Source organism: Pseudorca crassidens, chromosome 18 (genome assembly GCF_039906515.1).
Source record: "Pseudorca crassidens isolate mPseCra1 chromosome 18, mPseCra1.hap1, whole genome shotgun sequence".
In the NCBI taxonomy this organism is placed as follows: Eukaryota; Metazoa; Chordata; class Mammalia; order Artiodactyla; family Delphinidae; genus Pseudorca; species Pseudorca crassidens.
Genome location: NC_090313.1, coordinates 64,859,801 through 64,886,532, shown reverse-complemented (window position 1 = coordinate 64,886,532; position 26,732 = coordinate 64,859,801). Strand labels below are relative to the sequence as shown.

At 44.4% G+C, this 26,732-nt stretch overlaps 1 protein-coding gene across 14 annotated transcripts in view; it reads right to left on the bottom strand.

Annotated features, from left to right (window-relative positions):
* The window catches only part of THSD1 (thrombospondin type 1 domain containing 1), a 48,859-nt gene that overhangs the window by 8,406 nt on the left and 13,721 nt on the right, over positions 1–26,732 (bottom strand). For 4 of the 14 annotated variants that reach the window (XM_067713141.1, XM_067713142.1, XM_067713130.1 and 1 more), the window contains 4 exons: positions 21,307–21,465; positions 13,091–15,298; positions 8,033–12,100; positions 7,263–7,458 (listed from right to left, as the gene is read on the bottom strand). In XM_067713141.1, coding sequence (XP_067569242.1) covers positions 13,947–15,298; positions 21,307–21,465 — 1,511 coding nt within the window. In that variant the 3' untranslated portion in view covers positions 7,263–7,458; positions 8,033–12,100; positions 13,091–13,946. Of the gene's footprint in view, positions 1–7,121; positions 7,196–7,262; positions 7,459–8,032; positions 12,101–13,090; positions 15,299–21,306; positions 21,466–26,732 lie in introns of all 14 variants that reach the window. The other 10 variants (XM_067713135.1, XM_067713137.1, XM_067713132.1 and 7 more) reach the window with 10 other exon arrangements.

Genomic DNA, 26,732 nt, shown 5'->3' with positions numbered 1-26,732 from the left:
TGCTGGAAAAACTGGACGGCTACATGTAAAAGAATGAAATTAGAACACTTCCTAACACCATACACAAAAATAAACTCAAAATGGATTAAAGACCTAAATATAAGACTGGACACTATATAACACTTAGAGAAAAACATAGGAAGAACACTCTTTGACATAAATCACAGCAAGGTCTTTTTTGATCCACCTCCTCGAGTAATGGAAATAAAAACAAAAATAAACAAATGGGACCTAATGAAACTTAAAAGCTTTTGCACAGCAAAGGAAACTATAAACAAGACGAAAAGATAACCCTCAGAATGGGAGAAAATATTTGCAAACAAAGCAACTGACGAAGGATTAATCGCCAAAATATACAAGCAGCTCATGCAGCTCAATATCAAAAAAGCAAACAACCCAATCCAAAAATGGGCAGAAGATCTAAACAGACATTTCTCCAAAGAAGACATACAGATTGCCAACAAACACATGAAAGGATGCTCAACATCACTAATCATTAGAGAAATGCAAATCAAAACTACAATGAGGTATCACCTCACACTGGTTAGAATGGGCATCATCAGAAAATCTACAAACAACAAATGCTGGAGAGGGTGTGGAGAAAAAGGAACCCTCTTGCACTGTTGGTGGGAATGTAAATTGATAGAGCCACTATGGAGAACAGTATGGAGGTTCCTTAAAAAACTAAAAATAGAATTGCCATATGACCCAGCAATCCCCCTACTGGGCATATATGTAGAGAAACCATAATTCAAAAAGACACATACATCCCAATGTTCACTGCAGCATTATTTATAATAGCCAGGTCATGGAAGCAACCTAAACGCCCATCGACAGACAAATGGATAAAGAAGATGTGGTACATATTTACAATGGAATATTACTCAGCCATAAAAAGGAACGAAATTGGGTCATTTGTAGAGACGTGCGTGGACCTAGAGACTGTCATACAGAGTGAAGTAAGTCAGAAAGAGAAAAGCAAATATCGTATATTAACGCATATATGTGGAACCTAGAAAAATGGTACAGATGAACCAGTTTGCAAGGCAGAGAGACACAGATGTAGAGAACAAACACATGGACACCAAGGGGGGGGGGAAGTGGCGGAGGGGGAGTGGGTGGTGGTGGGATGAATTGAGAGATTGAGATTGACATATATGCACTAATATGTATAAAATAGATAACTAATAAGAACATGCTGTATAAAAAAAATAACATTCAAAAAATAAAAAGAGAGGCAGATCTAACACTGGTTAATAGTGAGAGCTCTGGAGAAAATGGCCAGAGTACGATCTTGACACCACATTTTCTCAGTGTGACTCTGGGCAAGTTCTTAAACCTCCTTGGGTCTCAGGGTCCTTGTCTGGAGACATGTAGCTCACAAAGTTGGTGTAAAGATAAAATTATTTAATACAGGTAAGTGCCTTCACCAGTGCCTCACATGTAGCAAGTTCCCAACAAATATTAGCTGCGTTAGATTACACACAGTGGTTCCTGCAGCAAATGCCAAGCAGACTAGCCTCTTTGCACTTCACCCTTAAATGGCCACATCACACCCATTTAGCTCTAATATTTAGATATACAAACAGTGGTCCCGACTTCTGGTAAAAACATTGGCCAATTATTTCTTTAAAATCCTGGAACTCTAAGCATAAATAGTATAAGGGCTTGCAGCTACTTCTTTGTAGAAATGTAATTCCACATGTTGATTTCAAGGCCTAGTTCATTCCAACTTGGCCTACTCCCTCCTTCCTGGCCTCTGTTCTCATCTCCTGCCACTGGACCATCACTGCCAGAGACACTGCCTCAGGAGGGCTTCTAGCCCACCCCAAACTCAATCAACATTCCCTCATCCTGCTGCTGCTAGTTTTTACCAGCTTAGCTTTTTTAATACTCTCAGACTTTCTGATTTGCCAAAGCCCGTATAACTTCTACTTACAGTCAACAAGCAGCTGTTTTTATAGTCACCACACCCTCTCGAATGCTAGAAAACAACCCAATTCCATGAAAGTAAATTTTTACTTTAAAATTGTTTTTAAATGGGATAAAAATCTTCCTCTTTCACTTAAGTTGTGTCTTATGGGATGGGTCATAAAACTTAAACTTAGTGATAGAACTTTGGATGGGTCATCCTAGCACAATAAATATATCCTGTAGTCTATCCACTAATCACTCACTGATGTTATAGGCTGGATAGGAACACTCTAAAATGAAAAATGGTGTTAGGGATCTGGGACATCTTTTTTCTTCTTCAAAAGCTTCCTTTAGTCTTAAACCAGATTTTAAATATATGGAAATTAAGTTAAAATTACTAAGGACTTTCTGCTTTTGATTCATATAATTTTCAAACAATCATTATTCATGAATATCACCTTATGAATCGTCAGAATCAATTGGTTTTTAAAAAGTTAGTTCAAGCAAACATCTTGGTCACAACGTTATTTTTTACAGCTGTGAGCAAGGAACCCATAGCAAGTTCCTGCTACCTCTCATATTTTAGAAGAAATCTTTCCTGTAATAACTCAGACTTGAAATTTAAATTTTTTTGTCATGCAAAAACCAAAGTTCAATATAATGAATGAGGGATCACATTACTGATTGGGAACACAGCACAAATGCATCAGGAGAACTGTGTTTTAATAACATGTGGCTCAAAACAGCCAAAGTCCAACCTCCATAAAATATTGCTCTGCCTTGATTTTCTTGAACAAAGAAGTTTCAGTTGGAAAACCTTCACTGTAGGAATTGTGCTAGGTTAGGAACATCTGGACTCAGCAATGGTCAGACAGAAGCAGATGGTGACTTCGTGGGAGGAGAGCTGTAGCTCTTCCACTGCTGACAGCTACTCATCCCACATTTTTTCCCCCTTATTTTCCTAATAACAATAAACAATTAGGAAAACACGAAAATTGTTTAGATGTATCCATATAATCAGCTTCCAACGATATAGTTCTAGAACTCACCAAAGAAAGTGTACATTTATATCACAGGATGCCATAGTAATAAAACGCTGAATGTCAATCAAAGTATCAATAGAGACAAATCATTTTTATATCAGAAACGTTTCATTGGATTTTGAATACAGACTAGTGCTTAATTTGCTGTCTCTCACCACCCTCACCCCTGCCCCTTAAATAAAAGAGAAATAGCTACAACATGGTTTAATGTATGTATATATATGAACCCTGGAGTTGGACTGCTGGCTTAGCAGTTCACTGACTGCTTGTACTCTTGGGCAAACAAGTTATTTATCTTCTTTGTACCTCACTTTCTTCCTCTGTGAAATGGGATAATGCCTTATAGAGTTGATGCATTAATTGAATTCATACATGTGAGCACTTAAAATAATGCCAGCACACAGTAGGCACCCAAAAACGTTAGAGGTTTTTATTTTATTATAATCTTGCACCCGATCTACCTTCAGGCCGATCGTTTCTAGATTATAAAATTACTATTCTTTTCAGCACCCCAAAATGATAGGAAATCATGTATTGCCTTTGGGACCCATGGAAAGGACATGGTATTGGGTTCAGGGGACTGTTCCTGGCCAGGTGACGGTTGGGTACACTTGAGCAAGGCTTTATTCTCTGAGCCTCCCATGGCCATGCAAATTCAACGAGACGTCATACGTCTATGCATCGAGGCTGCTACATGGAACGCACACAATAAGTGCTTCTCGATTATTGGAAAAAATACGTATCTGTAAGATCCTCTGGGAAATTACTCGTAACAAGCCCTTCTTTTCAAAGTGTTTCCACAAGTGGTAGCACTCCACAAAGCTCTTAAGAGAAATTAGGTACAGAAACAATGCCCGTAAGTTCTGAAAGCTTGGCTAAATCAATTTTGAAGACTAAATTCTAATTTTAGGCCAGTTTGACCCCTAAATGTCTCTCTGGTTTCTGCTTCCTGTGAGCCTGGGGTGCCTGCCTTCAGGAGTCTCATGCATTATGTAAATGAGTGAAGTAATATCAATTGGGAGTGTTAGCAAAGGTGGAAATCTGGCTTGTATCGGCATCATGAACAAAAGATTCTAATTCAAACATTTTGTCCAAAGGGTTAGCTGGGACGAAGTGAAAGAGTGGCATGGACATATATACACTACCAAATGTAAAATATGTAGCTAGTGGGAAGCAGCTGCATAGCACAGGGAGATCAGCTCTGTGCTTTGTGACCACCTAGAGGGGTGGGATAGGGAGGGTGGGAGGGAGGGAGACGCAAGAGGGAGGGGATATGGGGATATATGTATACATATAGCTGATTCACTTTGTGATACAGCAGAAACTAACACAGCATTGTAAAGCAATTATACTCCAATAAAGGAAAAAAAAAAAGAAATAAAAAAATAAACACCTAAAAAAACCCCCAAAAACATTTTGTCCAAAACTCACCTGTTGGCTAAAGGCAACACTTAGGCAAGCAGACAGCTCTTGTTTTTGCTTTTTTAATTGGTATACCTAACAATATGAAGTTTGCATTAACTGATACTTAGTCTTATTTGCAGTTTTATACAGTTCTTTGCTAAACTTCTCGTACTAAATTCCTCGATGTTTACTCAGGATTGGCCTTTCTCCTCTTCCATTGTCTAACAAGGATGCTACCACCATGCAGGTCTTGCAGCTGTCAGCCGGAAGACATTATTAAGGGATGTGGCTAGCTGCTCCTGGGAGCTCATTAAAGTTGTATCCAGCAGGGTAGCTGGACTCATCCAACAGGAATTTGTAGACAGCCTACTCTGAGCATAACCACACATCATACAGGCATCTAAGCGGGTTTTCCTATTTCCTGATTTTACTCAAAGGATTTAGATTTAGGAAGTCATGTCATCAGTTTTCTTTCTTATTCCTTTAGAGGAACCAGCACCTTCCGTTTACCAGGAGCAAAACTTCTTGTTATTTATAAGTAAAATCACAGCAAATCTGCTTCTAATCTGCCATTTCTGAGCTTGCTTGAAAGTTGTTCTGAAGTCCGCTTAGATCACCTCAGTCAGTATATACGAAGCACCGGATACTCTGTTCAACCACACGCTGAGGGTTACAAGGTTTTTTGCCCTTCTGGAGTCTGCGGTCTAAAATGACCACCTGTGACTCTAGCAGCTACAAAATGGATAAACAGAATTGTAATTGCCCTATAAAAACAGATAAAATACAAAGGCGATTTTAGAACGGTAAAGCTTATAAATTGGTTTTCACAGCAGAGTTGCTGGGATGCAATGTAAAATAGCGTGATTAAAAAGTTTCGGTGAGCAAGGGCAAAGCCTTGAAATTAGAGTGATTTTTACTGGAGTCAGTTTCAGTTTAGTGGAGGTAAAAGCCAGACTGCAATGAACTGAAGAGTGAATGGGGTGTGGGGGGAGGAGAAGAAGAGAAAAGAGCTGATGAAAGAGAAGGAAATGGAGAAATAACTCCTCCACAGAGCCTGACGCAATCAGGGAAGGGATGTGGTCCTTAGCACAGGTAGAAGGGACAGGGAAAAAGTAGACTAAGAAGGGTTTGAAAACAGATAGTTTTATAGATTGGAGGCCAGGAAGTAGGGCTGCGAGGCTGCACAACTCCAGAAGACATGGTTCAGAAGACTGTGGGAGCGTTGTGCCCTGGAGTTGTGAAACCGGGTGTTCCCATCTCCCTCCATTCATGCCATTTTTGCTGTGAATTAAAAAGCAAGAACACCTACTTTCAATAGAGAGAGCACAGGGATATCATGATGGGTTTTGACTGGTTGGGACAAGAAAATAAAGAAATAAATACGTAAAATCTATCAAAAGAGCTGATGTCAGAAATGGAAATGGAAGTTGAATCTAGGGACAAGTCAAATGGTGGCCAAGGGACACTGAAAGCTCGGATGATAGCTGGACCACACACTGGGCCCTTCACTCACATCAACTCACTCAATATCATCAACAGTCCAGCAAGAAGAGATTCTCCTTCCTTTATGGATGAGAAAACTGAAGTCCACAGCAGTGATGTACCACACACAAGCTGGGGGATAGCAGAGCCAAGATTCCAGAGACAATGAACCTTCCCCTACAAGTGCTGCTTGAGACACGGAAGAATAGTATATACGATCCCTGCTCCCAGCTCTCACACACTATTGGGAACAAAAGCATATGATAAATGGGACTTCCCTGGTGGTCCAGTGGTTACGACTTCGTCTTCCAATGCAGGGGGTGCTGGTTCGATCCCTGGTCAGGGAGCTAAGATCCCACATGCCTCATCGGCAAAAAACCAAAACATAAAACAGAAGCAATATTGTAACAAATTCAATAAAGACTTTAAAAAAAAAAGTCCACGTCTAAGAAAAAAAATCTTTAATAAAAAGCATATGAATAACTACAAAGCAATGAGATTAATGCAAAACTGGTTTATGAGTGAAGTACTGTGAGAGTACAGGCTTGTAAATTCTCTCAGGTGGCTATATATTTATGGTTGGCAGGGAGGGAAAGTGGGAATAAAGTCTCATGACTTTATTTATTTTATTTAAAAATATGTATCCAACATTTAACATTTAGAATCAGCAATTTCTTAAGTTTATATGTAGTTGGTTATTATGAGCTTTATTTGCAGATTTTAAAAGTAGAGAGACACACATTTAAAGTTAAGCGCGTTAAGATACTAAAACCTTTATATTTTGTGTAAGGAATGAGGGAAATAAAAATATTTGTAATAAATAATGTTGGCATAAAGAAACACTGGAAGGACAAGCATATGAGAAGATGCCTAAGGGACTTCTCTGGTGGTGCAGTGGTTAAGAATCCGCCTGCCAATGCAGGGGATGCAGGTTCGATCCCCAGTCCGGGAAGATCCCACATGCCGCGGAGCTACTAAGCCCGTGTGCCGCAGCTGCTGAGCCTGAGCTCTAGAGCCCGTGAGCCACAACTACTGAGCCCGTGAGCCACAATTACTGAAGCCCGCGTGCCTAGAGCCCGTGCTCCGCAACAAAGAGAAGCCACGGCAGTGAGAAGCACGCACACCCCAACGCAGAGTAGCCCCCGCTCGCCACAACTAGAGAAAGTCAGCACAGAGCAACAAAGACCCAATGCAGCCAAAAAATAAATTAAATTAATGTTTTTTAAAAAAATTAAAAAAAGAAGAAAACGCTAGGAAAAGGAAAAAAATCCAACTAACCACGATTCTGAGCAATTGAGCAGCACGGGGTTGTGACACTGACTACAGAGAAGGAAACACACTTCTTGTCTCTGCTGTGAAGGAAAGTTTGCGTTAATGCTGTTTATTGTTACTGTCTATTAGACTCTAACAGACTCTCACCTAGGGACAAGCTGTAGAAGACTTAACTGTGGTTACAGAATGGAATGTAAATGTTCTCAGCCATGGAAATCTGAGTACATCCTGATGAGAAGTCTGGAGGTGGAAGCAGAGGTGGGGAGTCCAGGAGACGTAGGAGCTCAAATACCCTCCTCTCACAAAATGGAAAGCCAAGAGATGCTGTCTGTGTTTGGGAGAACTAAAAACAAAAGTTGAAGGAAATTAAACCTGCAAAAGTGAGTAAGATAAAAATAGTGATGTAACTACTGTGTGTGCGGGGGTGATATTAAGTAAAATGAATATCTGTCATTGCAAGAGTCAATAAGTAATGTCATAAAACAGTAGATGCATCGTATTTACACAGTTGGAGGGCATCAGCAGCAGAGTTAAAGCTGGGAAGCTAACAGTGGTTGCCTTGCAAAGTGGGACTGAGGCCGGGGAATAAAGAGCAAGGAACCATTGCTTTTTGTAAATCCTCCTGTACTATTCGCCTTTTTTTTTTTAACTCTGACAAAACCAAACCAAACCTAACAATCATACAAGGTTATGGTGAAGGTCAGGGATAATCGATTACTAATACCCAGAAATGTAATCGGTGAGCCATCTTGTACTGTTATTAGTAGGATTCGTTCCTGGTGTTAGTACCGGACCTCCAACCTCCTGCACCCTAGATTTTTTCCTTCCTTGGGGATCCTGAATGGCTCCCACCCCCAGCTGCCCTGTCTATTGTTTCAGCAGCACTCCAGCTGCGAGAATGGTCCCTCACTACTCACCTCTACTCCGGATGCCACCTTCGCTGCCGGGGTTGGATGTCCCATCCTGTGGTAATAGCTGTTGTCAGTTTCTCCCTCAACTGCTGGCAAAACACATCAAGCTGCATCTTGCTGTTAAACATCAACTGACATAAACTGAGTTTATCGGTTCAAATGCATGCATTTAAAAGCTTAATTTTAGCACACAACCATATAAATGCTCAATTAAAAATATAGCTCATAATATACAACCTCCTGTAGTAGTTTTTGCCGTTTCTGAGCTTTACACCATAGGAAGGCTTTAACAATAATCTCTATTTACAAATAGAGCAATATATGCTCATTATAGAACATTTGAAAGAACAGACATAATTGCTTCGTTCCTCTTCATCAGCTTGGGATACAAGCAGAAATCCCACGTTGTTAAAATTAGATGACTCTGAGCCTCCACACTGCTTCTACAGAGAAGGTCATTCTTTGAGTCCTTTGGCCTGAAGTACCTCCCAACCCCCCAGGAATGCCTACGCCTCCTCTTCCTGAGGTGTCACTCCAGCCAGAATTCTGGAAGTCATCCTAAACTCCTCTTTCCTCTTCATCCTTCAGATCTACTCGAAACTAGGTCCATGGATAAATTAAGTACTTCACCCGGGTCACATAGCTTTTGGTGGGTGGGACTTCGGAGACAAAATGTAGTGTTTAGGAGGTTTGCGCTAAAGCATGCTGCCCTTATGCTTCTGGGTGGCACAGGTGGTAGCTCCATGGAGGATCTGCATAGAATCAAGTCTCCCCCAGTGCCCATTCCCTCCCCAAGAACCATCTCTTGGCATCACTGCTGTCATGTAGCTACTAAGTGTCAAAAGCAGGATTCACTTCTTCAGTGAATTTTTATGTCAAACAGTTATCTTTCTTATTTTGTTTTTTCAAAAATTTATTAATTAAATTTTCCAGTATTCAGAAAAGTTGGAAGAATAGTACAGGAACACTTACATATCCACCACCAGACTTCAACAACTGTTAACACTTGCCAAACTTGTTTCACTCATCTATTGATCTATCTGTTGAATATATCATTTCCAAGAGTTCCTTCCCATTTTCTGACTCTTCCTTTTTGTAGCATCATGTTCTTGTTTAACAGATGTAATATCATTTCCCATCTCTCTAGTGATAAGTAACTCATTTTGTAGGATTTTTATTTGGCTCTTCTTATATTCCCTGAATTATGTTTCTTCTGCGGTCACTTATTTTCTGTTTACCTTTCTTTGTCATACTGTAGGTTTTTCTCAAATGTTTGGTGACTCCAGTTGTCAGCCTCTTCTTAAGAATGAGATAGGAGAAAGGCTGACTCGGACTCTTAGCACGTATGTGGAACTTGCTGATTGGCAGGCTTCAATTTAGGGTGAATAGTCAGAGATCTGATTGTTGTGCTGAGGCCTCTCAAATGCCGGAATGTAGATGACTTTGTGCCGCGGTACCAACAGCTGCAGCTGCCCAAGTTTTCTCAGAAAGATCCTTCACTCTCTTTATAAAAGTCCCCTCTGGTCATCGGTTGGTTGGTTTTGGTTTTCTCTGTGATTGAACATCTAGTTGCTGGGGGTTCCTGGCACCAGAGTTGAGGAACAGGGACGGAGGATGACCATCTTGTATAGAGATCTTCACTATCTTCCATCTTCTAGTCATTCCGATAACTTTTCCGAGTCCCCAGCCTCAGCAAGGTTCTAGCACAGAGGGAGGCTCCCCTGTCTTCTGCAAGACCCTCCAAGCACATCCTGGGCTATAGCTTCTCCCACTCAGAGTTCTTCCATGTGCTTAGTCTTCCAGAAATCCATTGAAATTGCTTAGTCTCTTGTTCTCTCTTACTCAAGTCCCCACCTTGAATCTTCAGTAGCAAGGATAGGGATGATTATGCCCATTTTACACTTGAAAAACAGAGGCTCATGTGATTAAGTGACTTGCCTAAGATCACACAGCTAGAACGGGAAGGGCCAGGATTAAACTTATATGCTTTTGACTATGCCAAATACTTCTTATTTTCCAAACCATGACTCAGCTTGTAGGACCTGGAGAAACAAGCCCTTACATAATACGACGCACTTACAATATGCTGTCCTCTGTGTATAAAAATGACTCAGAAACTGCCCAGAATAAACTGTGCAATACCATTTTACAAGTTACATATCTAGAATCAAGTGAGAACTCATCAAAGTTGTAAAACAGCAGTGTTATATTTTGTGGGTCAGGTTGGAGTGGAACAGAGCTTGAGGAGAGAACACTGGTAGGAAGGGCTAGTCATCATTTGTGCAATTGTGGCAAGGGCGTGGCACACCGACGGCTCTCGGCTCTATGAAATAAATCCGCTTTAGAAGTCACGTCTGGAGAGCAACTGACCCAACGAGGTGGGGCAGACTCCGGGCAGGGGGGTGAATAGAAGACTTGCTAGGAAGACGGGGCACCCAACCCACATGGAAGCCACTCTCTCATATACATGCAGTATTTGTCAACTACTGTGTACAGACACTGCGAAAGGCTCTAGAGATACCTTCATCTTCAGCCAGGGAGGGTATTATCCCCAAAAGATAAGGATTTCTTCATTTTTGGATACTTCTAGAAATTAAAAACCCCACAGTATCTCGCAGGAACACATCTCATTCTTAATGGTTTAAGATTTAAAGTGTTACACAGAATTGTTCTGGTTCAACCACAAATATAGTTTGAGGGCTTTTGAATAGCCGGTCATTTAGTCAACAAATCTTTATCGAGCGCCTACGTAATGGCAGCCACTGGGGCTAGGACCTAGGGACATGCTCGTGAGGAACAGGAGATTATTTCTAAGGAAGTTAACCGCTTAACCACCAAAGACAATGCCGAAGCACCCACTTTCCTTTTTCTCAGAGACAGAGGTCAAATTCGCTTAACTTTGAAATGCAGAAATTGACCCACAGAAAACCGGGCTAGGCAGATGGTGAACATATTATATGCTGGTATTAATTCATTATTATATGCTGATATATTATATTATATGCTGATATATATAATATCAGCATATATTATATGCTGATATTAAGTTAAATGCATGATATACAGGGGAAGAACATAATTGAACAGAAGATCTTTCTGTTCATACTGTTTTTCTCTAATTTTCACCTTCCCCATAGCTGTTTTTGTCTCAGTCTGATAAAAACAATTTTTTGGAAATTCATTGTGAGGTCTGGACCAAGCACGCATACCTTCTGTCAAAGGTTGGCACACAAGCCTGTGAACTTGGAACGAGAACACAGCTTTCTAGTAGGACAAATAAAGAAAAGGGAGATTAAAACATCTGATTTCCTCTTCTTTCCATCAGTTGTCAGAAACCTTTGAATAATCAATTCCTCCAGTTCCTGAAAGGTGGATAGCTATTATTAAAGCATTTCCAAAAGGAAATACATGTTAGTTTTCAATAATAATGGAACAAATGAAGTGGTAATGCAACAAATATAAAAGAAAATTTTTAAAGTACAGTATCTGCATTATTTTATTTGTGATTTTTTTCCCCATCTAATTCCACTCTCTCCAATGGTCCCTGAAACCTCGCCAGCAGGCTGACATCCTGATAAATTCTAGAAGGAAGAAAGAAAACACTGCCTAAAAGGCAGGGTAGGTGTGGCAGCTAAGAGAGGTCATGGTGAACAAAAAGAAAGCGTAGCTACTCAAGTGTATGCAGATAAGGTGTCAAGTTCAAGGTCTGAAAGGAAGTATACCAGATTGCAGAGTGCCCACATGATACCTGATGACAGACTTCCAATGACGGAACCTGACCTCTAGGTTCTTTTGTGTAGCCCTCACTTCCAAATAAAGCAAGCTGCAAGACCAGTTCTCACATCAGGCGGCAGAAAGCTTCCTTCCTTTGGGAAAAGCTAGTAAAGGCATCTCTCTATGCCCTCTCACTGCAAAAAGGGCCAGCTTTCTCAGGAAGTTTCTGCTGTTGGGAGAAGACTCAAAAAGGCTGTGAGGGCAGAATGCAAACAGTATGGCAGTTAGAATTAAAATATGAGTCCATGTCCGTCCAAGCCGGCAGGAGTTAGTTTCCTTCCCAAGCCTCGAATTCTTTATCTGTAAAATGTGGTAGGCAGATTGAATCAGAAAACATTAAGACTTCTTTTCTCAGGACTTCCCTGGTGGTCCAGTGGCTAAGACTCCACCCTCCCAGTGCAGGGGGCCCAGGTTCGATCCCTGGTCAGGGAACTAGATCCCACATGCCACAACTAAGAGTTCGCATGCCACAACTAAAGTTCCTGCACGTGGCAACGAAGACCAGGCGCAGCCAATAAATAAATACTTTAAAAAGACTTCTTTTCTCTACCTCCCTCTTTCTTCCAATTATAAAAGCTTAAGCTGTAAAATCATAATCCAGCCCACCTGTTTTCCATATACTTGAGATTAATTCACATACTTTCTAAATAACATGATATTATGATACTTCCGGCCCCAGGCTGGAAGCCCTGCCTCCACTTAAGGTATTGTTTTAAACCAAAGTTTACAGTGTCTGTTGATGGCCAAGACCCTCACTCTCCACCCTTCCTCCACCCCACCCTGAGGCCCCTGGGACTCAGTAGAGGCTGGGGACCCTACTCATCCCTCCTCTTCTCTTGCCCAGCCTGGGGGAAGGAAAGAGGGCAGAGGAGAGGTGGGCAGCCTTTAGCACCCCGCAGGGTTCTCGTCCCCTTGGGCAGTGGGCACAGGAGCCCTCTTACCAACCCTGGGCTGTTTCCTGGGGGCTCTCCAGACCCCTCTCTAGGACCAAGCCCCCCCATCACACTGGGAGTGTGGATTCCAGCAAAGGAGCTGGGAAAAAAGTGAGACTCTCCACAGACCGCCTATGGGGGGGAACCCAACTTAAGGCCAAGGACTGGGTGTGTTGGATGCTTATGACACACCAGCCCAAGTCCCTTTGCTGAGAAGACTCCTTGGACTATTTCCCAAGAAACCGCCACATACATCCCTTTACAAGGCACCCCTCCCCTTTGTACTCCCCATCTGTGTTCTGTCTGACCAGCAAAGAAATAGTAAACGTCCTCTATTAAAAAAAAAAAATACACACACCAGTTTCAGAATGACACTCCTGGGGTCCTGGCTGCAGCTTGGTCCAGGAGCACATAGTCAGCATCCTGATGCCAGGCAGCATCACTGCCCCGGTTCCAGTTGATGATCTCCTGGGAGACAACACCTTCCTTTCCAAAATGTTTACTTTTTGCTCAGAACAATGATGGACAGGTCTTCATTGGACTCACTACCTGAACGATCAGCTTCTTATATTCTTTCTCCAAAGCAGAACTAACTCACATAAAGTTTGTGTCGAGTCCCCAGCACTCTTTCTTGCGTAAAAAACAGTAAGATATCCCCCAACTCTGGCCTGAAAGTTCTTCTGGAATATCTTGTGGTATCACCAATTCTAGGTAACCTAGGAATAGCCATAATTGACTTAATCAGTCAAATATAAAACCTGTTCAATACTGCCCGCGCAGGAGTCAAATTCTGAAGGATTTAAAACTTAATAAATTACAGTTCGGGGTTGTATTGGCGAGCTTACTTTGTTCCAGCCCTTCTTCCTGTTGAAACTCTCAGGTTTGTTTCAAGTTGGAACCTGGCAAGTTGCATCTTGTCATTTTTCATATTCACATGAGAGACCAAGCCCTATTGCACTCGTTTAAATTTTTATTATCAGAGTTAGCAGTAATAAGCCAATAGAAACAGGATAACGAAGGGAAAAGCTCCGGATAAATAACTTCTTCCTTATGAATTAAAACACATGCGGACACCGGTGTCAGTTACCACCTCCCCACATCCTGTCCTGCTGTACAAATAGTTACACAAAACAGTCCACAAAACAATGCGAGCAGCTGATACCCTGAGGTGGGCAAAGGACCCCTGTTGTGTGAAGTCTCAGGCTGATCTCGGTCTAGATGACCAGCTTCTCCACACTCAGCGTACTCGTGGTTTCATCCTCTTCGTTTGACCCAAAATATCCCGGGAGGTCCAGCATCCCCTGCTCCGCCTCAGTGAGGCCGAAGGATGTGTTGTCGTAGTAGGCGAACTCCGGGTGGGCGGGGAAGCTCTGACATTTGTCTTTCCGACACTGAGAAGGGCTCAGAGGACTGACCCTCTGGTAGCTATCTCTGGGGGCCGGGGAGGAAGGCCGCTTCCTTGAGACATTCCTGTGACTGGGGGACGGTCCCCTCCGAGCCCGGTGAGGCTCCGTTCTCTCACCTCCCGCCACGAACGCTGCCTGGCGATCCCCCAGGTCTGGTTTCCTCGTGGGCTGCCCCAGGGTGTGGGGTTTAGGGAAAGGGCTTAACGGGCCACTGCTTCCACCTGCCCCTGGACAGTGGTCCCGTTTCTCCGGAAACAGGGCAGCGCCTCGACTCGGGGGCCGGACTCGCTCTCCCACCTGGTCCCACGTCCGGCTCCTGGAGCTGTAGGCGGGGGCTTGCCGGGGGGTCAGGGTGGACAGGCTCCGCTCCCGGAACGGTCGGGCCTGCCTGGCCTCGTGGAAACTTGCCGTCCTCCGGAAATGGGACCCCCGGGGGTGGCTCCTCATCTGCGACTTGCGGAGGAGGCTCTGGCTGGGGCTGACGGCGCAGCTGGCCGGCGAGAGCGGGTGGTCCAGCCGGGAGGGGGGCCTGTCCCCGGCGCCGACCGCGGGCGGCTGCTCCAGGAACGGGGATTTGAGGCGGAACTTGCCGGCCGCGGCTTCTTCGGGGCTCTCGGAGCCTCCCGGGGGTGCGGTGACGGCGGCGTCGATGGCGGTGTCCGTCAGGGGGCTCTGGGACACGTGGTACACCTTGGTGGTCTCCGTCAGGCCTTTCTTCTTCATCTCCTTCAACTGCTGCTGGGCCAGGCGGTAGCTGAACAGGGGTGGGATGATCTTCTGGGCGTTGGACTGGAAGCTCTCGCTGCCCGAGGTCTCGTCATCGGGGGGCGCCGGCACGCTCCGCCGGTAGGTCAGAGGGATGCCCTGGCCCGCGGGGCTCCCCGCCGGCCCGTCGCCAGCATCTGAGAAGCTGCCACGGGGCTCGCTCAGCTCGCAGATGTTCTCCTCGTCTGAGTTCTTCCGGCAGCCGGGCGCGTGCAGGGAGTTGTGGTGGACTGGGGTGCTGCACTTGGGGGCGCGGCCCAGCTTCCGCCACAGCGTGATGAGCACAGTGGCCACGATGATGAACAAGCACAGGGATATCCCAGTGACCGTCACGATGTTGTTGGACTTCACGGGAGTCTGGGGCTGGAAAGGAGACGGACTGGATGGCTGGAAAGCTACAAAAAAAAAAAAAAAAAAAGGAAGAACGAATGCATTCTCTAGTATTGTTTTCTCTGCCTGGGTCTAAGGTCTCTGAGTGGCTCGCTCTAATTATGTAGCAATTAAAGAAGGAAGGAAAATAAACAAGGACTGGGATTTCTGGTCTTACATATATTTCTGCAGGCAGGCTTTTAAGCCAAGCTGAAAAACAGACACTGGTAGAAGCGAGGTGAGCAGATGAGCCACAGTCAAGGTGGCTCACTGGCTCTCGCTGACACTTGTCCCCAGTTTTCTACAAAGAAGCCTCATGAGGAACGTTTCAAGGTAAAAATCAAGGTTTTTCACTTAAGGTAAACATGGGATATCTATAATTAAATGTACCTTTGAGATGCACCTCTGAAAATTTCTGCCAAGTGTAACACTTGGGATGCAAAACAGTTTAGGCAGGTTGTAGCTCAATTTGCACATCTCAAGAGAAATTAATAGGTGAAAAGAAGTCTTCCAGCAACATACTACAGCTCACTTTTCCGTCCCAGTGTCCAGGAACTGCCTTTCCTAAGTGTTGAAGCCTCTGCTCTCTCACTCTTGTTTTCTCAGCTGTTCACTCCCCTTCCTACCTTCTATGTGGCATTGATTTTCCTTCTTCTTCCCTGCTCTCTCAAACTGGTGTGTCTCACAGTCATCAAAATGTTTCACCAAGACTCAGATGCCACCTGGGGCCTCAGCCTGGAGTACCCGGGAACCCGAGACCACCCAACGCCACCAGGCCTCACCTCTCTTTCCTCCTTGGTCACTGTTCGCCATTCAAGCCCTTCCAGTCACATGTCCTCTATCTCTTCCTCCCATAGTCTTATCCTCACCAGTTCTGTGCCGCATCTCCATCCTCCCACTGCTCCCCTTTCCCCTTTCCACTGCACCCTATAGGACACCTATAACCAAACTCCTCGCGATGCAGAAACTTTCCACAAAACACTGTGTGTCTCCTTGCCTGACTGAGGACAGGCCATCCCTCAGGGCACAGCCTCCCCGGCTCACTCTTGGGTGAAGCTTTATCAGAAGCAGAACCAGAAGCAGGGCGTGTTCCGCAGCCTCCTCATTCCTGGCTGCCATCTCAGCCAACTTTTTACCTCCGTGTAGAAGTTCTAATCTTCTGACGCCCACGCCATCCACCCAGACCACCCTCTACCCTCTACCCCTCAACTCTGTCATCTCCCCACCTCAGGGCAGCCATCAGTTACTAGCACCTGGGTCCAGTCTTCCTCACCATCCCACAGCTGGGACCATTCATTGTCCTTCCAAGCTGCCATACCTTCCCATTGTCTGCAGCTGCTCCTGTTCTGAAACCTTAAAGCTTCACAGCCCACTTTCCGGCTGTATCCTCCCCTCTCGCTCACTCATTATTCGTACAACGGTTACTCAACCTCGCCGCAACATCTGATTCTCCGACCCCTCCATTTTCTCTCCATCCGCCAGCCACCTTCTGCCCTCACTTCTCTCCCTACACCCAGGATCCGTCACTTAAATCCTTCTACTGCCAATCATCTCAACTCTCTGACCTCTAATACTGAGCTGTATCCCTTCCCCTGCTCAGAAGCAAAAGTCTGTTCCTAGAAAAATCCAGACACGTGGATTATCCGCTGCTGCACCCAGGCCCCTGAGCCCTGGTGGAGAAAATAATGCACCCATGCAGGCCAGAACCTTTGCGTACTGATGGCGCCCAAACTTGACTGCCCACAAATCCTCCCGCGGGTTCCTAAGCAGCTCTCTCTTCCGTCCCCTACAACAGTGCTTCAAAGTTTACCACTAATCCTCTTCCTCAGCCATCTGCTAGATCACAAAAGTTAGAAGCTATCAAGCAAGTACACCCCAGCTTCTTCTGCCATCCTCTCCTCCCCATAAACTCAGCAGCAGCCACATCTCCATTTCCCTCTTTCTCTAGGGAATTAGTGGGAGAAGTGTCTTCCCATAAAGACGAGTCCACCAGGTGCTCTCCAGGCCACCCTTCTCCAGGGGGATCATCCCTCTGTACCTATTATCTCCAGCTTCTCCTCTGTGTAGCTCCACAGAAACATGTTCAAGCTCTTTGCATTTTACAAAGATCTTTCTAGAACCCTCTCACTAATGCCACAGCCGTATCTCGCTCCTTGTCTTCCCAGCGGAACGTACAGAAAGAAGGGTCCACATGTGCTGACTCCTCGTCACCTCTGGCTCCTGCAACCTGCCCCCAGGCTTCCAGTGAAGCAGCTCCTATCGAGGTCATTAACCATCTAATAGCCAAATGCAAAAGAGTTCCATCCTGCTATTCCTTGAGCTTTGCAGCATCGGCTACTGTCTGATCCTTCCTGTGATTGTTTCTCTTCTTGGTTTCAACAATTCTCTAATTTGGAGAGAAGAACATGCACTTTGGAGCCAGGAGAGCTAGATCCCATCCTGGTTCCACTAGCTCTGCTCTCTCCATCGACGTCCCACCGACACTTCCACCTCCACACGTCCAGGACTCATCATCTTCCCGCGGAACCTGCACCTCCTCTGATACATCTGATCTCACGGGAATGGTGCTGTGTCCTGCAGCTGCCGGTGCTAAAATCCTAGGTCCCACCCGCGACACTCCCCTCTCCACACTCGCCACATCCAGAGTCGCTGAATCCTTCTCTCCTCTGCATCCCCACAGCCAGTGCTCCCTTTTCCCCCGGGTCACTGAAAACCTCTCAACAGCCCTCACTGCTGCCACTCCTGGCCCTTCTGATTTGTACTCCACGTGACAGGCAAGAGATCCCTCCACAACACAGGTCCAGTCTTCAAGGGCCCTCGGGATCTGGCCCCTGCCTACCTGTTCAGTCTCATTTTGTGCCTTTTTTTTTTCTTTTGGCCACGCTGTGCGGCTTGTGGGATCTTAGTTCCCCGACGAGGGATTGAACCCGGGCCCTCGGCAGTGAGAGTGCAGAGTCCTAACCACTGGACCGCCAGGGAAGTCCCCTGTCCAGCCTCACTTCCCTCACTCCCTCCTGACACTCTATCCTGCTGCCACATCAAACTCTTGCCAGGTTCCCTGGGTTTCATAATACGCCATCGTCTTCCAAGCTTTCATCCATTGCTCCATTTGCTAAAATTCCCTTTCTCACCTAGTTCACCAGGTGATGCCTATTCAGCTCTCAATCTTCAGCTCAAATATCACCTCCTCCAGGAACAGAGGTGTTCCCAGCATGGACTGTCACAAGCTTCCATAGCAAGCTGTGGACACCTTTCTACTGCACTGTATGCTACGCCTGCTTGGGTGTCTGCTGAGCTGCTGTATCATAAGCCCCTTCCAGAGACATGGCTTATCTCTATACTCCCAACCCCAGTCAATAACCGGCATAGAGTTGGTACTCAATTAATGTTATATTCATGAATAGATTCATTATTGAAAAGGTGATAGCAAAATGACCAACACCCCATCAGATGGAACGTGGGCGCAATGGCAACTGGATCCTCCCATCTTCGTGGTGAACAAGATAGACCAAATGAACGTAGAATTACTGCACTCAGACCTTGGCATAAAAACATCCTTTCAAAGCCAAGCAAAACTCTAGACTCTCAACCAAGTGAAAATAGTTGAATGATGAAAGACTCGTTCCCTGACTGATCATGTCTTCGTCTGCAGTGGCTGCTCCGTCAGTGGGTAGCAGCATTGCAAATGTACACGTGGGCCTCTCAGCTGTTACACTTGACTCTCTGGAACCCTTCAAAACCGCAGCTGGAGAAAAGCCCCAAAGCTGCTGACCTCACCCATCTCTGCCTCATCTTGTCTTCCCTCTTTTCCTTGAAGTGAAGGAGACTTCCTGACGCTAGGCAGCCTGCAAACAGATCTTTACATTTCCAAGGAGTGGAAAACAGGCTGAACTGGAAAAAGAGAACAGTTGGAAGAAATGATCATTTTTATCCACACAAGCATTTATTTTTTTCTGAGGACCACTTATAGTAGAAGTAGGGGTGCCTGTAGCACTTCCCCTCTCTGCTAATTCATAATGCACACATTTCCAGTTCCCACCCAGGATTAAAGAGATTAAGATGCCAGAACGTGAAATAATACCACACAGCCTCAAAATCTGGTTGCTAATTCCAGGATGGTTGTAGAAAGCTAGACTGGCCTGTACGTAGAGGCAAAGTATTCACGATAGGTGGCTTAGCATGAGGTCAGATCTAGTTCCCTGCTTTCTAGCTTTATGGTCTTGGGCAGGTGACTCACCCTCTCTCTCTGCTGCAAAGTCCTCACCTGTATGTGTAGATAACGATGTACTGACTTCATACGTGCAAGGCACTTAGAAAAAATGCCGGGCAGCAGCAAGCTGTCAAGATTGGAGCCCAGCATAAGAATCCTTGCCATGGGCTTCCCTGGTGGCGCAGTGGTTGAGAGTCCGCCTGCCGATGCAGGGGACATAGGTTTGTGCCCCGGTCCGGGAAGATCCCACATGCCGCGGAGCGGCTGGGCCCGTGATCCATGGCCGCTGAGCCTGCGCGTCTGGAGCCTGTGCTCCGCAACGGGAGAGGCCACAACAGTGAGAGGCCCGCGTACCGCAAAAAAAAAAAAAAAAAAAAAAAAAAAAAAAAAAGAATCCTTGCCTTGTAGAGTTATTGTGAGCTTTGAGTGAGATAATGTAATAAATGGTTGATACTGTTGTCCGTTCTAAAAGTGCAGTAGAAGCCAGGGGCAGTTGATTTTTAATTCATTTGAGTATTACAGAACTCTAGATGAAATATCTTAGTACAACACGCCATCCCAGAACCGAGAGGAAGAAGTTATACACAAGGAAGGAGCTGTGGAGAGTAAGGGGACTTGTAAAGAAAAGGGCAGACAGAGAAGAGAGCCTCAGAAGACAGTGTGAGATGTAACTGGAGAAAGAACAGATTCAGGGTGGGGCTCAGGGCTGATGAAAGAAGACAATAGGCTGGGGGCTGGGAGAAGAGCCTGGGTCTGGGTTGTAATAGGAAAATCACAGAGAGAGAATGTCCTCAGGATGCTGGAATAAAGGGAACAAGGCCTACAGCACTGGCTGGAAAGAGGAGACAGCAAGAATTTTGTAAGGTCACAGGTGGGGATGCTAGTCAAGGTGTTACCAGGTGCCAGTGGTCTTGGCTACAAGGTGCTCTGAGACCAAACACAGAAAAACACTTCTCCAGATCCCAAAGGGACAAGGAACCAGGGATGGTCTTCAACGTGGAATTGGAGAGTGGAAGGAGTCGGGACTGGACAGAAGGACTTCACCTAAGGGTCAGGACCACAGCAAAGGCTAAATGGGGAGCTGGCTGTGTCTCAGAAGGGGCGATGGTGTGTGGGAACAGCAAGGATTCTTTTTTTTACTGTAACCTGTGGCAAATGAATGGGATTCAGCTCCGTAAGCTGCAGCAAACCCAACTGAGTGACCTGAGGACCACACCATAGACCACCCACATCAAATACTCACTGAGCACCTACTAGTGGGGGTCATTTCAAGATGCTCAGAGGATGAAGGAGGGGCCAGCCCCCAGGTGATGGCAAGATGAACTTCCCCACCTTCTCCTCCTGGGAGGGGGGGAAAGGAATAAACACAGAGCCCTTCAGGGGATAAGATATGGTGCCTTGCCCCATTTTGGTTCCCTGGGGTTTCTCGGAGATGAGGAGGTGAAAAACTCTTTTTTTAATGTTTTCCCACAATTTCGAGGGGGGAGAAGTAAAGGAGGGAGAAACAAAAACAACAAATATCGGGAAGAAATCATCATCCCTCCCATGTTTTGTATTTCTAAACATGATTTCGTACGTCTGAATCTTTTATTTACACCCATGTCCTTGTCATTTCCGCATCTTCGACGGTGTTAAGTCTCCTGTCATCTCCCTGGCAAGACACCCCCAGTCGCAGACACACTGAAGGGCACAGAGTCTGTACAGCCAGCAGCAGCAACGACAGAGCGTCGAGGCCACTCCTGAACTCAGACTGGCGACTGTCAGGCAGGGCTGGGTTCGACAGTCCCTCTGGGAAGAGGCTTGCGAAGGAGGACGGATACCTACCCGTACAGTCCTCCAGGGAACATGGGGAGCTCTCCGACGACATTCCAGGGCAGCCAGGTCGGGAGGGGGAGGAGGGCAGGCACAGGCGGCGACGCTCTCTGACACCGTCCCCACACGTGGCACTACACTGGCTCCACGGCTGCCACAGTCCCCAAGTTTCTGCAAGGACATCGGCCAGGCTTTTAATGCTAGCTCACTTGAGAATCAGAATTTAACTGCACCCAAACGAAGCAGCAAAACTCAAATCTCAGGCTTTGAAAAGTCAGTAAAGAAGCACATTCCCACAGAAGTGGAAAGCTGGAATGTTGCTGCTCCCCCTACAACAAAGGAAAGCTCTATAACCTACAACATATCAACCTTCCTGGAACTCTTCTGAGAGCTAAGGTCACAGGACAACCAAATGGCCTGAATTCGAAGGAAAGACAGACTCCTCCAAGGAAAGCCAGGATGCAAACACTGCTTGCTGGGGCAGATGCCAGGCCTCATACAAGCTGGAGAGAAATCATCTAAAAATATAATGAACCGCCAGAAGCCTGGTGTGGGCTTGCATGAGAATACAGAACCCCTGGGAGCCGCACTACCCAACTGGGAATTTGTACCCACTTGCAGGCTCTTCTCCACGGATCTCACCAGATCTTCACAAGGAGGACCGAGGGCAGGCAGAAGACCAGGGAGAGCCTCCCTCATGGTGGAGGCCAAGGAGGGGAGGAGAAGCTTTGTGGAAAAGACACAAACCTCACCCAGACCCTCCTCCCCATCTGCTCCATCAACAAAAGCCCAACCACTGCGGACAGGGCAGAAAACCCTGTCACTCTAAGAGCAGCAGCTGAAACCTAGTGCTGCCCAGGATTGGAAAAAGAAGAAAATCTTTCACCCCTAGAGAGGGGGAGGAAAGACCCTGGGCCCACACTTATAGACAGCTTCTACCACCGGCAAGGGGCAGGGTCATTTCAAAGCCCCATCCTTGAGACTCAGAGGCAGAGCACTTGCCTAAGACTAAGGCTGAACCAGAACAAGAAGATGTTCTTCCACTCCCATCACCTAACACCCACGCTGCTCCAGGCTAGCAATTACCAAGTATCAAATAACAAGAGTCCACTGCTGGGGGAGAGGCAAGAGTGACAAGGAAAAGCCTTTCTGATGTGCAGGCTCAAGCCTAAAGTTGAGGGTGCAACAGAAGTATGGAGAAAACCCTCTGGCAACCCAATTCCTACCCTAAACACAAAGCAACAGTAGAAAATTTTGAACTCGATCGTGCACTGAGGATAGCCATAGCAACAGCAAAAACTCAAACACAGCTCAATTCCTTATTATATTGACCCAATCTCCACACTAAAGTCCTAGCATAAATAGGCTATGCCAATTTCCAGGCATAAATGCTATTTATCAGTGTCTACTCTTCTAAGAAAATGTCCAACTTTCAACCAAAAATTATGAGACATACAAAGAAACAAGAAAAAAACAATAAAATATCCAAGTAATTAAGATAACCAGACTCAGATGTGACCCAGATATTGGAATTATCAGAGAGAGATATTAACTATGATTAATATGTTAAAGTTTTCGTGGAAAATGTGAATAAGATGCATGAACAGATGGAAATTTTCATCAGAGAACTGTAAACTAAAAAGAGTTCATCGGAATGCTGGAAATTAACAGCATGGCAACAGAGATGAAGAATGCCTTCTAGGGGCTCATCAACAGACTCAACATAGCTGAGGAAAGAAACAGTGAAACTGAATATATATAGACAGAAATCACTCAAACTGAGACACAAAGAGAGGGAGAAAAAAAGAAGAGTGAATAAAACAGAACAGAATACCCAAGAGTTGTGGGACAATATCAAATAGTCTGTCATACATATGACTAGAATCCCAGAAGAAAAAGAGACTAATGTCCAAGAATTCTCCAAAATTAATGAAAGACACCAAACTACATCCAAGATACTCAGAAAACATGACGCAGTATAAACACAAAAAAGCAAACAAACAAAAAAGTTAAACACACTACAAACTGCTAAAAACTAAAAACAAATAGAAAATTTTGAAGGCTGTGGAGGGAGAGAGGGGGCAAGGTGGAATTACATCACATACAGAAGAATAAAAATCTGAATTATAGCACACTTCTCATCATGCAAGCCAGAGATAATGGAGTGACATCTCTAGAGTACTGGAGAAAAAAATCACCAACCCCAAATTCCATATCCAGTGAAAATATCTTTCAAAAATGAAGGAAAAGTAAAGACTTTTTCAGATGAATGAAAATTAATAGAATTAATTAATTCTACCAACAGACCTTCACTATAAAAAATGTTCCAAGAAAATTCTTCAAGCAGAAGGAATGTGATACCAGGCAAACCTGCATCAATATAAAGGAATGAAGTGTGCTAGAATTAGCATTTATAGAGGTAAAGATAAAATTTACTTCTTATTTTTAAAGGCTCTAAAATATAATTGATGATCTAAAGCAAAACAGTAGCAATGGGGCTTCCCTGGTGGCGCAGTGGCTGGGGGTCCGCCCGCCAATGCAGGGGACGCGGGTTCGTGCCCCAGTCCGGGAGGATCCCGCATGCCGTGGAGCGGCTGGGCCCGTGGGCCATGGCCACTGGGCCTGCGCGTCCGGAGCCTGTGCTCTGCAGCAGGGGAGGCCACAGCAGTGAGAGGCCCGCATACCGCAAAAAAAAAAAACCAGTAACAATGTATTATGTGTTTATACCATATATAAAGTAAAATGTATAACAATCCTTCAAAGAATGGGAGAAACGAATTGGAATTGTACTGTTATAAGGTCCTTACACTATACATGAAGCAAGATATTATCTGAAGGTAGACTGAGCGTAATTAAAAATGTACGCTGTAAGCTCTAGGACAACCACTCATAAATATTTTAAGGTATAAATAATAAACCAATAGTGTGGTTAAAGTAATTCATAAAAAATAGTCAACTAATCCAAAGGAAGGCAGATGAAAAGAGGAAAAAGAAACAAAGAACAGATGGAAAATATATACAACTACCAAGATGGTAGATCCTAATCTAACCATACAATGATTACACTAAATATAAATAATCTAAACACCAATTAGAAGACAGAGTTTGTGAGACTGGATAAAAAAGCATGACCCCACTATATGCTGTTTAGAAGAAACTCGCTTTAAATATAAATACATAAATAGGTAAAAGGAAAAAGGTGGGAGAAGTTATACCTTGTAAACATTAATCAAAAGAAAACTAGAGTGGCTTTGTTAATATCAGACAAAGCAGACTGCAGAACAAGGAGTATTACCAGAGATAAAGAGGGATGTTACATAATGACCAAAGGGTCAATTCAGCCAGCAGCCTTAACAACCATAAACAGGGATGCGACTAACACCAGAGCTTCAAAATACATACTACAAAACATTCCCAGAACAGTCATTATTGATTGACAAATGCAAACATCTCTTCCAAGCATATAAGTAATCACTGCCAGAGAGAATAATTGAATAATTCCCTACAAATAATTATCCTAAGTCCCTTCTCTGTGAGCACCCATCCAATCCCAAGACCTATCAGGTCATGCCCACACCAGGCACAAGATATCCTCTGCCTAAAAGTCTCTCTTCATCGTTATGGACAAAAACTCACAATGCAGTCAAGGGTATACAAAGCACTACAAAAACATACGGAAAACGTGCAGGGCAGTTACATTCTCAGGTGAGCCAAGTGCTGCAATCTTTGGAATGAGTCGTGGCACATGACTTCTTTAGAGCAATTAAAAGTCTCGGATTGTCACAAGGGTGGGAGCATTACAAACCAGTGTCCTGGACCAACATCAGCTGAGGTGTGGTAATTATGTTCCACCCAGAGGTCCAGCTGAACACAATGTTGGTTCTGTGCCTCCCAGATCACTCTGCGGCTCCTCAAATGGCAGAACAACAAGGCAGCTTTGTCCTCGAGCTTCAGAGCTGTTCAGACACTGAGCTCCCCGTGCTTGCAAAGCTGTGGGAATCTCATAGTAAGTCTCTCTGAGCTAAAGTATTGTGATTTCGTTTTTGAAAAATCTACTGGTAATTCCACCACTGTGAAATCTAAATTGAAAAGTCAATACGTAGTTTATCCTTCTCTTGTGCTCATATTTAAGACCACAAGAGGTCGAATTACAGAAGCTGAGAATCCTTTTTTTATTCTTTCTTAACTCTTCTTTTACTTTACGTAGACATTATTTAAATACATAAAGTCATTTGTCAAACTAAAAACAAAAATTCCATTAGTGGGCACCAGGAAACAAAAAAAATCAAAGTTTTGATGAAAGCATGAATCTTAATGTCAAAAATCTCACTTTGAAATGTGTTTTTTTCCTTTGAAAGTAAAATTATGGCTGGCAGGATCATCAACAATTTAAAAAATAAACATTTAAACTAAGTTTTAGGTTCTTTTACTGCTAAACCAAATTAATCGAACAGAAAACAAGGGAAATCACTCAAATAAAGCAATAAACAGACTTAATCAGCCAAAATTTTTAAAATGCCTTAAATACCTCTATTTGTTCCCTGAAGATTTCTGTTAATAACACGGAGGAAAATACTTGGCAAAACAGGAACTCATTGGCCAGCTATAGTTCACATGTTACAAATGAAGAATAAGATGACATTATTCTAAACAGTAGCCTTACTTCATGAATGAAAGGCTGTTTTGTTTTGTCCTGTTTAGATGTCCATACTTGCCCTCCCACTGCGTTAACAAACCTGTTTGACCAGGATAAATGCCTTTCAGGCCACTCTAGAGGATATTAATTCTGAATGAGCAAAATGTGTCTGCAACAAGAAAAGGGAGATTTGTTTCCACTCCCAAGAATATTTGAAGGAATACAGAGTATGAAATATTCACACCTGCAAGATATTTCACTCAAGAGACTAAAGTAACTAAACAAAACGTCCTTAGAAGAAAATTCTATTAAAAAAATAAAGTTATTATAAAATATACAAAAAAAGAAAGAAAATTCTATAGACATGAGTAAGTAGCCAAAAGCCACAGTGGGAACAAAGGCACCTGGATAAGCAGTCCAGGTTTTCTGTGCCCCGCACAGGCTCATTCATATTAGACCAACCATGCTTATGCCTGGGCCAGCGGGCTCCAAAGTGGGTTACATGTCTTTCAGGAGGGGTGGGAAGCACAAGGTGAACCCATGAGATGAGGAGGAAAATACTGGAGCTTTTTGATCTAAAAGTTTCATATTGTTTAATATCTAGATTGATAGATGATTATATGGGAGCCAGCATGGAAGAGTGGGAATAGCAAATGCTCAAGCCAGTCTAACCACCAGTAGTGGGTAAGCCACCAACCTTGGAAAAATTACTTACCCTTTTTCTGTGCCTCATTTCTTCACCTCTCAAACTGACAATACAATAAGCCTAACTCATAGGGTTATTATAAGGATTAAATGGGTT